The 14,568-nt window shown below is 51.0% G+C and overlaps 1 protein-coding gene across 4 annotated transcripts in view; it reads left to right on the top strand.

The window, feature by feature from the left end:
* The first annotated feature begins 1,908 nt into the window (after positions 1 to 1,908).
* Positions 1,909 to 14,568, top strand: part of bcor (BCL6 corepressor) — a 79,054-nt gene continuing 66,394 nt past the window's right edge. For 2 of the 4 annotated variants that reach the window (XM_063212167.1, XM_063212169.1), the window contains exons 1-3: positions 1,909 to 2,611; positions 7,429 to 7,504; positions 8,280 to 12,020. In XM_063212167.1, the coding sequence (XP_063068237.1) occupies positions 7,502 to 7,504; positions 8,280 to 12,020 (3,744 nt within the window). In that variant the 5' untranslated portion in view covers positions 1,909 to 2,611; positions 7,429 to 7,501. The remainder of the gene's footprint in view (positions 2,612 to 7,428; positions 7,505 to 8,279; positions 12,021 to 14,568) is intronic. The other 2 variants (XM_063212168.1, XM_063212170.1) reach the window with 2 other exon arrangements.

The following is a 14,568-nucleotide window of genomic DNA, read 5'->3' on the forward strand; positions in this document are numbered from 1 at the left end:
GAAATTTCAGAAATATGATATTAGAAACCTGGCGTCAATGATTTCCTTCAAAAAAGGTTTCTATTATTCAACAGTTTGCCACAATACGCTCAACTCATTCACTACTACAGCAACTTGAAGTCTGTGGCTGGATCTCAAATGGTGCACTTGTGCACTTCGGGCACTATGTTTCAGTGCGTAACTACGGCATGCGCACTGAAACATGAACACTAAAGTGCACAAGTGCACCATTTGAGATTCAGCCTGTGGTTCTTCTTAGCGTCGTGGTGGCATCCATCTGACATCGGTGGAAGCAGACGGTCGTCTCTCCCGGAGGGAAAAAAGACTGCCTGCGGCGCTCTGTCTCTCAGCCCAGGACAAACTGAGCTGTAGTGCTGAAAGCGTCCTCTTGGGGTAGATGTGGCTCCATAGCTCTCTCAGCACCCAGTCCGCAGCTTTCGCGGGGACCGGATCGCAGGATTCCCAAATGAAAGCGCTACTTGTGTTGGATGCCCTCTTCGCCACTTCAGGAATGAGCGGGTTAGTCGCATGATACCCATAGAAAATTGTGTATCCTTTTATTTTTTTTTTATTTTTTTTAAGTTCAGGATTATTATATATTATAAGTCATTTGGTGTGTGTGTGTGTGTGTGTGTGTGTGTGTGTGTGTGTGTGTGTGTGTGTGTGTGTGTGTGTGTGTGTGTGTGTGTGTGTGTGTTTCCAGCTAAAGTTAGTGAGTATTTGACCATGCATTTGCACGGTTTTAGTTTTAGTTGGGTTGGGTCTGTTCACTTGCATCGAATAGCCACAAGAAAATATGACACAGAAGTTAAAAATAGCACCCACCACCTTAATTTACCACATTGAAAAAGGACACCTGAACTCCAACTCAACTCACGACACATTTCTGTGCCATAGGTAGCCTACTTGTAGACCCTTTAGATAGATAGATAGATAGATAGATAGATAGATAGATAGATAGATAGATAGATAGATAGATAGATAGATAGATAGATAGATAGACACGCAGACAGACACGTGCGTATGCCTGAAAAAGCAACATTTGAGAGCAGGTGCGTAAAGTAGTATAGGTTATTGCTACACTTTTACGCAATCGTCTATGCATAACCATGAGCACTGGTTGAAATTTAAATGAGAAATAGTCATGGACTAGCTTGTGTCAATTATGTAAAAAAACGGGCGCGGGATTTCCCGCTTGCTGTGACCTATAAATATTCAAAGCACTTGTGCGCTAAATGTTTTCTGTCACGTCATTCTTTCGAGCTAAAACGCAGCTATTTCTCCCCGGTTACATCCTCCACTGAACTCCACGAACGACCCGTCGTGCCCTAAGCGCCTTGCGTGGTGCCGTGACCTACGGGTCATTTCCCGGGAGGGCGGAGGCACGGACGTGGTGGGGTGGGGGATGGTTGTCCGTCAGGAGTGATGGTGACCATTACTTTAGTACATCGTCCGACTTCAGGCAATCCTATTATCAACTTCCCATGGTTGACTAACCAGAGCTGCGCTCTTGGTGTACAGTCGCGTTGTCAGACATACACAACACAAACAACAATTACAAGGCATTGCATCTTTTGATGTGCGACTAGTCGGAGAGAATTAGTGACAGCTTGGCTATACGGCATAGAATGGTATACCATGGATTGGGTGGGAATCCGCCAAAATGCCTCCTCTGTCAGTCACTTAGTCGATATGACAATAAAAAAACTTGGAGAAACAGCTTCGACAACCAAGCGATATCTGTGGTGGGTTCCCAAAAGACTGCTGCGCTTTGTTTACGATTTGCGTGTGAAGCCTCGGTTGAGCACCCTCCCTCCTTCCCCTCCGCTCGTGTTTTATTTTACACGGACGTCGAGCGAAGTGTGCTAGGTTTATGGTAATTGCGGTTCCCCGACTAGCCTTCTGGGTAGTCTACGGCTGAGCGCGAGCTGCCTGCGCTCAGCCCTCATTCTCCGCTGCACATTCGGCGGCAGCAGTTGTAGGTGACTCGTGGTACGCTCAATGTAGGTTAAATCTTGGAGTATATACTTACATTCAGGATAAGATCAACATTATAGGAAGCCTGGAAAGAGGCAGCGGCGTGGACAACATGTATGGTTTATCTCAAGGAAAAACTCACGGTGAAATGCTTAACGACTGACCGTTCGGAGACGGCGTGCTCGTTGTCTGCCTTGCCCAACATGGCGCTGCGAAGCATTACCGAGCTGAATTAGTTCATCTTGTGCACTGTACGGACGTTCGCCACCTGTACGTTAAGGGACTCCTGAGTACTCCCTCTATCCGGACTAAGGAATATAATTTGAGTTTTTGTTGGATTTCGAGGATGTTGATATCACTTCACGAGGCAGTTTTCCATAACTGGATATACATCGAGACTTTGGATCATTAACATTGTGAAGTCATCCGCCCACTCCACAAAGTGAACCATTTGGTCTATTATTTTCGGTATAGATTCATATTTAGTATTTGTAAATTGTCCTGCGTTTACTTTTGATGCCTCGTCTACACTAATAACTGTCTTCGTTTGAACTGGACGCATCGACAAGCTCAGTAGGGCTACATTTTTTTTTCCATCGCCAAGACCGAGGAAAACATTTTGAGTTAAACTCGGGTAAGAATATTTATTTCATTTCCCCCATCATATGTGCAGATTGAATGTCTCGTGTTGTTTTGTTACAGTTGGCATTGAGCAGTTACTGCGCAGCACGATCGGACCCTAGACAAACTAGCGGAGTTCAAGTCCTCACGATACCAAGTCCATAGGCTATTTATTTCAGTAGGCCTATGCCAATTTAACCACGAGATTTGTTTTTATTTGCGATAAACAAAGAGGATACAATATCTCGTCTGGGAAAGTGTTGTTCGCTAACCCTTTTTTTCTGAAAATGCGTCCAGGGAAGCGCGGGTATGACTTCTGGTGACTACGTTGCAAGTCCAGCGTAGCCTACAAAGAATCATTTTACTTGTTATGTGAAGTCTTTCCATTCACATACCAAACATGACTAACAACAGAATAAATGAATGGGGACGGCAATATTCTACTAATTACCTAGGCCTACAATATATTATCCTAGTTGAACTGCGCAATCTATTCCAAGCACAGAACAAACACGCCTGATTGAAGAGATGTGTAGATTCACGTGGTTGGCTTTCTTATGGCACACTAACATGTCTTAAGTGGGTGTGAAAAAAAAAGATGTCGATCCGTCTCATATATTTTATGGACGCAACCTGCCGTGCGAGTGTAGACTTCACTGCACGCATTTGGAGGTCACCTCCTTTCGACATTTTCCGGGCGTTTGCGCTGGATTGAAAGTGCCCTTCGCTTTGCGCCTTGCTCAAAGGAATGCTTTGCTCTTCGTTTTTGGAATGGCAACGTGTGTGTATTATACGCAGGCATTTCGCTCAAAGCAGAGGCCAGGCTGAACGGGCAAAGCGAAGCATGTCGGGTGTCAAGGCTGACAAGACAGCCTGTCAAAAATTCTGTCCATCCCACTCCACTATCACGTTGTGTGGAGTAGCCGTTATCTGCGCCTTGCTGAATTAAAAAAGTTGGATTCCCCGAAGTGCCATTTTAAGTAACTTGGTTTGGTTTGGCAAAAGTTTCAAAAAACGGTGAGCTGTGCACCAGCTTGAGCATTCTCCGTGTCTGTGATCAACCTCGAGGCGCTTTCGGTCAATAAGTGGATTCTTGGGCCTTTCAATGGTTTGTTGTGTGGAAAGATAGATAGGCCCCCGGGTTGTGAAATGGGTCAAGGCTGGCGAATGTGTCTCTGAGAGGAAAATGTTATTTAATGTATCATTTGCCCAACAAGTTTAAAAAAAAATGTCAAAGTGCATAACCCTGGGTTGGGTTAGGTTGTCGGTTAGGCAGCGTTTTCAAGACTCGTCCAATGCATAATTTGCAGAGGTTATAAGTCTTACAATGTAAGAAAATAACATGCGGTGAATTGGATACATGTATAAGGACACAAACCTGTGTGGCGATTCTGTTTAGGAGTCTTCACTGTGTCTTGAATATGCTATATCCAGGCCTATAAATCTGGTATAGAGTAGGCGCCTGAGAAAGTGCCATGCTACTGGTTTCCCTTAGCAGCAAAACTGGACAGGGTTCACAGAAGCCATGCAACAGTTTTGTCCTTGCTCTTTGCAATTAATGTATTTCTTCAATTGGTCCTTGTTTTTCATACGTTGTTCCATTCCATAATTCAGGAAGACTTGCACATTAAACAACTCAACCGTCTATAAAAATATAGCCTGCTTTGACATTTTGTAAACAACATTCCAATTTCGAAAATGTAGAACTTAGGCCTACTATTGAACATACGTTATCATTCAAGTGCTTATGCCTGGGGGCATTGTTGGGAGTTTTTCTTTTCAAAGTTTGGTGGGAGCTTTTTTGCGCATGATTTCCTTAACCAAACCATCTTGTCCAGTGCCGGAGTGCCTGACTCATTCCAGTCGAATCTCCCGTGGTAGCACAGAAAGGAAGACTGCTAAGTCACTGAAACCCTTTAGTCCAACGCAAGATTGTCTGGATATTTGCCAGTAATGCCGTATTGTGTCTAGGCCCTCAGCATTTTAATAATTAAAAGATCGTGCAGACAAAATGCTTGGGCTCCTGCATTTAATCGTAGCAGTGTCATGCAGTGTTCCAAAAACGCCAGAGGGCTATGGCGCATGCCTTTCACCTCAATCCTCTAGTCCCTGGTAACACTATGGCACATGTCAATTTTCCCAAAAACGTCTACTCCCTGGTAACACTTGTAGTTTAGCCAACCAACCTGCGTGCAGTGGCCCAATGACTGTCTGAAATGCGTCCGAGGGCAGCGGAACGCACGGCAGAGCCGAGCCGCAATATCGGATTTCAGAGTTTGGCTCCCGCTGGAGACGTCACGGTTTGATTGAAGTTTCTCTCAGCCCCGCCATCTCCCCAGGGACGACAGGCCTGAAACAGGAGAGCCTCTTCTCTCCGCTTCGGGGAGCTTATGTGCCTCAGCAGGAGTTCCGTGTGCACGGATCGCTGCGCTCGCATAAAGACGCCTACCCCACGCCTACACATTGTTTTCCTTAACACTGCGTTTTCACGGAAAAGCGCCAAACAGAAAATACACACAGTCGGGTAGAGGAGCTGCCCCCACTGGAGACCCTATAGGAGGAGGACAACAAAAGCCTGTTCGCCCTTGACCACACATAGGCTGTCTTCCACGGTGCTTTTTAGACCTTATGGTCTACACATTAACTTAACGAGAGGAGTTCTTTTGGTTTAACCATGTTATGTTATGTGGAATAAGTCGAGCAAGCTGACATGTTCGTACTGCATTGTTTTAGCCTTAGTATGGTCAATTACTTGCATATTTATTTCTATTTCACTACCGAGTCCAGACCTCCCCAAGAAGATGTGTTAATCTCGATAATCCTACAGATTTACACCTCAAACGTGTGCAACATTCTGCGGTTAATAGCAATCTGTTGCCACGGCAAGTTAACCCCTTTTCATATTGGTTAGTCTATATTAGTTTTGGACATATAGGTCTTGTAGGCCTAGGTTCCACGTCTACTTCTTGCGGTTAGTAAACCCCAGTTTTCAGCGTGAGAGTGATCTTGAACGTGAGCTTTTTTTCTGTCGACTTTGCTGTGTTTATTCCTGGTCGCCTCTCTGACATTGATAGCCACGCATTCTTTAGGGCAATAAAAGATTAAACCCCATTGCTCTGTCGCGCTGGCCTTTTGTTTGAATGTCACTGCTGTGTGCGCCGCGAGTGTAATCTATAGCCTACTCTACTGGCCGCCTTCTACAAAATCACGAGCCCAGCCCAAGACCCAAGTCTGCCACCTACACTCGTGGTTTTTTTTTAACCTCCCTGCGCTGTTATACATCATTGTCGATGCGTAAACCTTTGAAACGCGAATGACCCTTCCGACTAGCCTATCTCCGGGGCCATTTTCCACTCCCCAGTCGTTGGACATTGTACAATATGTTACTGCCGCTTTAATAGACGACGAGCCTCCGCTCTTGATAAAGCTGGCAGCCTTCCAGTGTCGACCCCGCGGAGCTAGTGAGGCAGTAGGCTACAGGCTGCGCGTGAGTTGAAGCAGGAGACCGCGAGCCAGGCTTTCCTCTCGTCCCCTCAGGTGCGGCAGCGGGCCGCCAAATATCAACACGCCCCGTTTAGTTAAAGGAAGTATGTGTTGAATTTCACACGGTCATTAGCTTAATTGATTGTCACACTAGTGTTGTTTGTAGGTCTTTGATATTCACAGCAAAGGTGACGGTCTCCCTTTCCCCCTTTGTTCAGTTGTTTGATCCAACAACAAATGAATGGAAGAACTACACCGAAACCTAAATAAGAGAAATAAATAAAATAATAATAATAAAAAAAAACAATAAAAAAACAAACAATCCACTACCCATTTAACAATATCCCCAAAACGCATGCGCAACTATTATGGGAACTCTGGTCCATAGACTCTATGTCTACTCTGGTCCCCTTTTAGAATTTGTGAGAATTATAGGACTAATTTGTTAGTCTAATCCGTCATTTTAATTCAGAAGAACAATAACTTGTTAGTAGGGCCTAGACTACTTCTAAAAGCACTTGCGGAACGAATTAAGACAACAGAAGGCGAGGCAGCATGTGGACAACACCCAAAATAGGTTATTAAATATTTTCTCCATTTGGAATGGGGTCAAGTAGCCTAGCCTACTCTACACTTGTAGCTCTGTGTCAATAGGCCACCTTGCGTAGTTGGCCTGTTGGATTGAGTTTTTGTTCCTAACACGGACCATGATATGGATGCGGCTTTGATTTAGGCTTTCGAGATTTTGGTTTGATTTTGCTGCGTTTTGACTAGGCCATTCGAAAATGAATTAAAATGGCACGGGTTGGTAGTAGCGTCAAGTCAAAACGCCATAGGCTACATTACATAAATTAGACTAGTAGTTCTAATATTTACCATTAATCCTGTTATCATTGTATTGCTAATGTGAAATGACAACAGAATTAATTGTAAATAACTCACTCTTTCTTCGATAATCGATACCACTGTCAGCGTTTCCGCGTGCGTCCTTCATCAATGGAATTGGTTGAATATTTCAAGATTGCAACTGTTAGCTCTACTGGCGCGAGCCGCTGTCATACCAGAAATACAGACCACAGTCATATCCGCCCTGAAGTGCCTTTATTTGGTTAGGAAAATAGTGAAATTGGTGTGAGACAAAATCCGTTTGCGTCTTCTTTTTCGCATTCTTCAAGAACCAGTTCTTGCCACGCCATTTTGATTGGCTTTTGAATTTTTGGTCAAGGAGAAATTCCATCAATGAACTGGCGTTTAACTATGAAAGTAGTCTTATTCTCGTTTAAGGCCATGATTTTGTCCAGTTATTGTTGGTCGTTTGCTAAAAACAAATACCCCTGTTCTTTTCAGCAGTTTGTTATCCACGCGTGATGGTAATGTCCAGACAGCCCGCCAAAGATAACTAAAGAAGATACCACAAAGCATGGTAAGAGCTGATTTTATTTTAATTCAATAGTGAATTGGTGCATTTAAGACACCATAGGCCTTAATTCATAAAAGGTTCAGAAAGATTTATCCAAAAGGTGAAGTAAACCTATGGGGAAAATGATTAATCAAAGAAAATCGCAACTTTGTCTCTGGTTATATGCAACAGTCTGGTAAATATACCCCAAATCCCCCCAGAGTTCAACAGGCTGCTCTTTAACTTTCACAAGGGATTACTAGTTGTACCTTGCACATGCCTGTCTATCCCAGCTAAACAAATGGAGCCTTCTAGGAACCTTGACTCAGATCAGACTCCCCAGAGTCAGAGTCAGATGTGTCAACTACTTGCTTATCTATTTGTGCTGAGGAACATATATGCAGACTGAATAAGGACAGATAGAAATGCAGCAGTTGACATGTCAGCACAATATTGTATGTGCACGCATGTGTGCTTGTGTGTGTGTGTGTGTGTGTGTGTGTGTGTGTGTGTGTGTGCGCGTGTGCATAAATGTTAATTGTTTGAAAAAAATCTACACATTTGTGCCTAAATAAATCTACACATTTTAGGCCTTGTTTTTCACTGAGCTATGCTGTCTGGTTGCCGTGGCTAAGCAGTTGATCCACAACAATGTCAGTGATGCCTTCTTTGATGGGAAAAAGACACAAAAAGGCAGTAATGCTATTCTTTCCTTTGCTGAAAGTTGTTTCTGCAGTGTTTCTATTGTTCACTGATTGTGCCTCCTCTCCTGTGATGTGACGTGTGTGGGTATGTGTAGGTGGATGCGAGCACGGCCTGCAGGATGAACCCACTGGCTGCGCTCGGCATTGATCGCAGTGGCCTTATGCACGAGAGCCTCCGTGTCCATGGCGGCATGGTGTACCCCCCGGGCATCCACCCGCTGCCCACCGAAAAGGCTAGAGAGGGGGCCTCTCTGCCCCTGGGCTACGCCACTGACCGCAACCTCGACCTGCTGTACAAGCCGGACGTCTCGAAGCCCGGCAACGGGTACGTCGGGCTGTACAAAAGCCCCCCGCCGGGGCTGCAGAAGCCCCTGGTGATGTCCGGCGCCGGGGCCGACGCCCTGGGGCTGGACCGCCGGGTGGGCCTCGCCGACAAGCCCGCCGAGCTCGCCCTGAACGGGGGCAGCAGCTTCCTGCGGCTCCCCTGGATGAGCCCCTACCCCGAGGCCACCATGTACCCCTTCCTGGACTCCCAAAAATACGCAGCACTTAACATGTACAAGGCGTCGTTCATGTCGCAGCCCTCGCCGTACCTGCCGCAGCACCTGGCCTACCAGTCGCTGTGCGCGGGCGCCGCGGCGGGGGGCAGCGCGGCCGAGGCCGAGCGACTCTTCTACATGTCCCCGTACCACCCCCCGGCGCCCATATCCTCCCCGCTGGCCCCGCCGCTGCGCATCCCCACCGCCACCGTGGCCCCCACCACGCTCTCCCCGCTCATGCACTGCCAGGACAAAGGCCTGCAGGGCATGGGGCCCAGGATCCACCACGAGCCCTCTGCGTTCGGACAGCAGCTGCATCCGCCGCCGCCGCAGCCCCTGCAGCCTCAACCCCAGCCTCCAGCCCACCACCAGGCACACGCTGACAGGCAACAGCATAGCGGTAGCGGCGGCAACAGTAGTGGTAACAGCACCGCCACTAACAGCAGCAGCAACAACAACAGCAAGACCAGCCGTATGCCTTCAAGCAAGAGCTCTAGCTCCACCAGCACCACTATCAGTAGCAGTAACAGTAGTAGTAGTAGTAGTGGTGTGAACTGCAGTAGTAGCACGAGCAACAGCACGTGTCACCCAGTGGACTCTAGCCCAGCCCTGGTGATGCAGCCGCCCCGACAGTCCAGCAGACCCGCACAGCCCAGCGCTTCTGCTCCCCCACCTCCCCCTCTTATCGACAGCACTTTGGACTTCCAGAAACAGCTGTTTCGGAGTCCTCCCTCCTCCTCCTCCTCCTCAGCCACCTCCTCCTCCCCTTCCTCCTCCTCCTCCCCGGCCATGTCTCATCCTTACTACTTGAGCAGTGTGTCGCAAGAGCACCGCTCACCAGTGCGCTCCGGCCAAAGCCTGAAGCCAAAGCCCAAGGACGGGAGCTGTGATCACAGGAGCGGAGGACAGGTGGAGAGGAAGGCCAGCAAGTCTCCCTCGCGAACACCATCCTCCTCCTCCTCCTCCTCATCTCTCTCCTCGTCAGAAAAGCCTACCAAAGACCCCGCAGACAAGCCCTTGGACTTGTCGTCTGCCAAGATGGAATTCGAATGCCCTCCCAACGGGTTTCCCACCCCCAAACTCGAGGCCTTGGCCAAGATGGGCTACCCGGCCCCCTCGGCTCGTTACGGACCGCCGCCCAGCCGCGAGCTGCTCAAAGAGACCCTTTCCCCCTCATCCTCCACGTCGTCGTCCTCCACCTCTGGTGGGTGTGGGGGTGGCGTTGCTGCTGGCACTTCCTCCTCTGCCTCTTCTTCGGCCAAGACCCCAGAGAGGCCGGAGATCATTAGCACTTTACACTCCTCCTGGGTAGTGCCCAACAGCGCGCCCAACACGCTCACGCCGCCCACCCTCCACCCGGACGGCAAAGGCGGCTCGTCGTCCGTCATCAGAAACAAGGGCGTGGAGCACGTGGTCGTGCACCCCCAGCAGAGGGGCTCCACGTGTCCTCGCATGGCCGAGGCCAACAGCAACGTTTTGGGGATGGGCTCTAATCCCGTTCATCCCGTGGCAGCGACGGCACCCGCGCCTGTCATCGTGACTCCAATCGGGAGGCCGTCGTCTGCCTCGCCTTCTCCAAAGTCCAACGGCGAGTGGCCGAAATCGAACCCGACTCCGCCCGAAAAGGGGCCCGTCAACCGCATCGGGGGAACCACTGCCAGCCACCACCACCAACAACAGCAGCAGTGTGTCAAAACGCCTCCGACCACAGTCAAGCCCTTGAAGAAAGCCGATCCTCAAGACAACATCCCCTTCAAGCCCCAGCAGCAGCAGCAGCAGCAGCCGCCTCACGTGGAGAACGGACACCCACCTCCTCCTCCTCCAGGCCACCTCTACATGCCCCAGAGCGAGGCCTACATGGCCCCGGGCCTGGCGTACAACCGCTACCACCTCCCTTACGGCGTCCACCACGACGCCATGTCCCTGTCTCATCTGCAGCTGGCTGGCAAGGGTCCCGTCTACCCCCATCCCGTGCTGCTGGGCAGCGCCAACCTCTACCAGCATCGCTTGCCCCCGAAGCACGGCTTGCACTACGGCCTCCCGCCGGGCCACGCGGCCGAGTACCTGACCTACCACGACTCGCAGGAGATGGTGCACCCGCTCATGTCCTCCCACCTGGCCATGGACCCCAAAGTCCGGGAGAGGTTGGAGATGCGCCCCCAGCCGCACCCGCAGGACAAGCACTGGCACCACGACGACTCCCCGTACAAGAGGCACGGCCTGGCCGAGAGCGAAGCCGCCCTCCACCGGGCGGAACGCGAAGCCGCGGAAAAAGCGGACAGGTCATCGCACAGCAACAACAACAAGCAGTCTCACAACGGCGCCGCAGTGGCCAAGGAGGAGATCATCTGCATCGACCTGATCCAAGATGACACAGATGGCGGCAGCAGCAGCAGCCCGCAGCCTGGCAAGCACAGCGTGATCACGGCCAAGAGACGCGAGCCTGGCAGGCCCAATGGCTGTGGCAGTAGCGGCAGTGGCGGCACCACCACCACCACCACCAGCGGCGGCAGTGATGGGAGAGAGCCAGAGCTCATGCAGATCCTGCGTTCTGGCCAACAACCCCCGTCCTCCACCACCTCCACTGCTGATCCCCACCAGGCAGAGGCGGCTGAAGCCCAACACGAGGCCTCCTCTGGCAGGCAGGCTCGGCACGTGGAGCCGGCGGTGCTGGTGTGCCCACGGCCAGACTCGCAGGAGGAGGAGGAGGAGTGCATGTCGGAGGACAGCCCCATGCCAGACCTCCCAGAGGAGCAGACCCTTCGCTGTGCCCGCACCTCCGGGCACAGGACCTCTGACGAGTCCGATTACAAAGCAGACAAGCACAGCAGTGCCACTGCAGCAGCTGCTACGGCTGCTCCCATCTCGACTGCTGCTGCTGGTAACAACAGCGGTTGTGGTGGCAACAAAAACATTGGCAGCAACAGCAACAGTGGTTGTGCCAGCAGCAACAACAGCAGCAGCAGCAGCAGCAGCAACGTTGGCAGCAATGCTACTACTAACGCCACCAACATTCGCCACTACATGGACCTTCCTCGCCCATCCTCCAAGGAGGTTTCTCCCCCTCCTACCCCCCAACCGCCACCAGCTCCTCACTCCGCCAAGGACGAGGAGGCGCAAGAGTCTCACGAGGAGGAGGAGGACGGCCCCCACGGAGCCTCCTCCAAGAGCCGGCGCTCCAGCCTCACCAAGCGCATCGCCAACTCCTCCGGCTACGTGGGCGATCGCTTCAAGTGCGTCACCACCGAGCTGTACGCCGACTCCAGCAAGCTGGGACGCGAGCAGCGTGCCTTACAGGTGAGCTCTTCGTATTGATTTAACTCTATTTGTTCATGTATTTGTCTTGACTGTTTTGATTGATCTACCATTGCTGTTGATGCTGGTTTGTTTGTCTGAGGGCTTGGTTCTGTAGGTGGGATGGTTTGAAGTTAGGTGTTAAAGCAACAGTAATAGCTGGCTGGCTGCTTCTTTTGCCTCTTTCTTTTTTTTCCTGCATGCTTGTGTGTCCTCACACTCACTTGAAATAGTTAACAAAACGTGCACACACACAATGTACATCTGTGTTATTCTGGCGGCGTATGTTAAGAAGAGAAAAAGAAAACCAACTAGATTAGCATGACAGAACGCGTTGCTCCGTTCACCTCACCCCCAAGGGTGAGCGGCTTCGCACGTCGGCGTGAGAGCTGAAGGCAAAAAAGGCGCAAAAGCGTCAAAGTAATTAAGGCTGGCCGTTAGTCTTCCCACACCAAACACCACCCCTCGCCCCAGTCCCCTGACCTACCCACTCCTCTCCTGAAGGGTATTCCAAGAAACTGTAAATCAGGTTAAGTTAACCTTGAGGTAGTGGTAAATTGATGAAAAGAAGAGACTCAGTGGACTCAGTGTTGCCAGATGTGTCTGATCAAATCCCGCCCAAAAGGTTCTCAAAAACCGCCAAAATGTGCTAAATTCTGCCCAAATTCAACAAATTACATTGACTTCTATGGGCCCAAAACAGCTGAAAAAACGCCAAATGGCCAATTTTTCCCATTCTTACCCACAGACGCTCATCCCAAGTAGCCCAATTGGGCGGGCACCCGCCCAATCTGGCAACACTGGCTGGACTCCTCATTTTCGTTTACAAATGATGCATGCTGTCTATTAGCATGTTTACCACTTCCTGTAGGTTTACTAAGCCAGGTTTATCACTTAGCCATACTCTTGGAATACCCGGGCTGGCCGAATTTCCTACTGTGACACTTGGGGCTGGAAGAAGGGCCCTCTGCTTGGCTCGCTGGCCTGTTAGCTAGCTAGCTAGCTAGCAGCAAGAGTTACCTTAGCAGAGGGGCTAGTGCTGACTCAGCGCTGCTGTCCAGCCAAGCGGAAAGCTGTCGGCCGCTCCCGGCGCTTGCTGCCGCCATCAGTGTCTTGGCCTCTTAGTCTCGCCGTGCTACGGGCCACTGTTAACCTGCAGGTGAGCCCAGGAGACTGATTTTCCTCTGTGTGTGTGTGTGTGTGTGTGTGTGTGTGTGTGTGTGTGTGTGTGTGTGTGTGTGTGTGTGTGTGTGTGTGTGTGTGTGTGTGTGTGTGTGTGCGCGCGCACGCACGCGCGTACGTGCATGCGAGGGAGAGAGAGAGGGACAGAGGGGGAGAGAGCGAGTTAGTGTGCGCTTGTGAGTGTGTCAGCTACCCCTCCTCTCCCTGCTCGCTCGAAGTCTCCTCTCCTGCCTTTACTTAAGTGCACATACATGCACGCAGCCACACACACATACACATTGTGTAGACGAACAAGTCTACCCACCCACGCACACACGTGCGTAGACACACTAATGCTCCTCGTTCGCACACACATCTACCTACAGAAATGCACACACACACATCCTCACAGGCATGCAGGCACACACACACATGCACACGCACACACCCATCCCCAGGCTCCTTTCAGTGCATGCTCTGGCTGCGCGGGCAGCTTAAGTGAAATCCGGCCTATTCACTCCTGATGTGAGGGATTAGCCCTCCTCACGAGGCGCCTGCTCCGCAGCTCAGCAGATTCATCAAAGCTGCAGCGCTCGGCGCAGCCCATCGACGGATGGGGTGGAGGGGAGGGAGGACGGGAGGGAGGCGGAGAGGAGAGGAGAGGGGAGGGGAGGGGAGAGTGGAGGAGAGGAGAGGAGAGGAGAGGAGAGGAGAGGAGAGGGGAGGAGGGGAGAGGAGGGGAGAGGAGAGGAGAGGAGAGGAGAGGGGAGGGGAGGGGAGAGGAGAGGAGGCGGAGAGGAGAGGGGAGGGGAGGGGAGAGTGGAGGAGAGGAGAGGAGAGGAGAGGAGAGGAGAGGAGAGGGGAAGAACGAGGCTCAGGCACCGGGCAGCAGGGCAATCCCTTTCCCCCTCACCTCCACTCCTATACCTTCTCACTTCCCTCACACACCACACGCACGCTGCGCACCTCCTGCCTAACGCAGCTCATCGTCGGAGCAGGCAGAGCGAGGACTTGGCAGCAGGGCAATCTCATCCAACCGCCCTTACACCCCTCCACCTCTAGCCCCTCTCACCTCCCCTCCGCGGTCTTATCGATGCAGAGAGAAGCCCAGTCAATAGGGAAATTCCACCCCATACGCACTCTCTCACCCCCCCCACACCACCCCCACCACAAGCCCTCCTGACCTTCACCTTCCCACCTACCGTAGTGCAACACCACAACTTCTGCCTCACCCACCCACTCTTCCCCCTCCCATCTACCCAGGCAGGTCATATGAAAAGGACCAGCTTTAGATATAGGCTGCAGCACTATGGTGTCATTATTACCATGTGCAGCACGATCGAACCACCAACAGGATAAACCACTGAGATGAAAATCTTTCATTCGATTA

The sequence above is a fragment of the Engraulis encrasicolus genome, chromosome 12 (assembly GCF_034702125.1).
Source record: "Engraulis encrasicolus isolate BLACKSEA-1 chromosome 12, IST_EnEncr_1.0, whole genome shotgun sequence".
Taxonomy (NCBI): domain Eukaryota; kingdom Metazoa; phylum Chordata; class Actinopteri; order Clupeiformes; family Engraulidae; genus Engraulis; species Engraulis encrasicolus.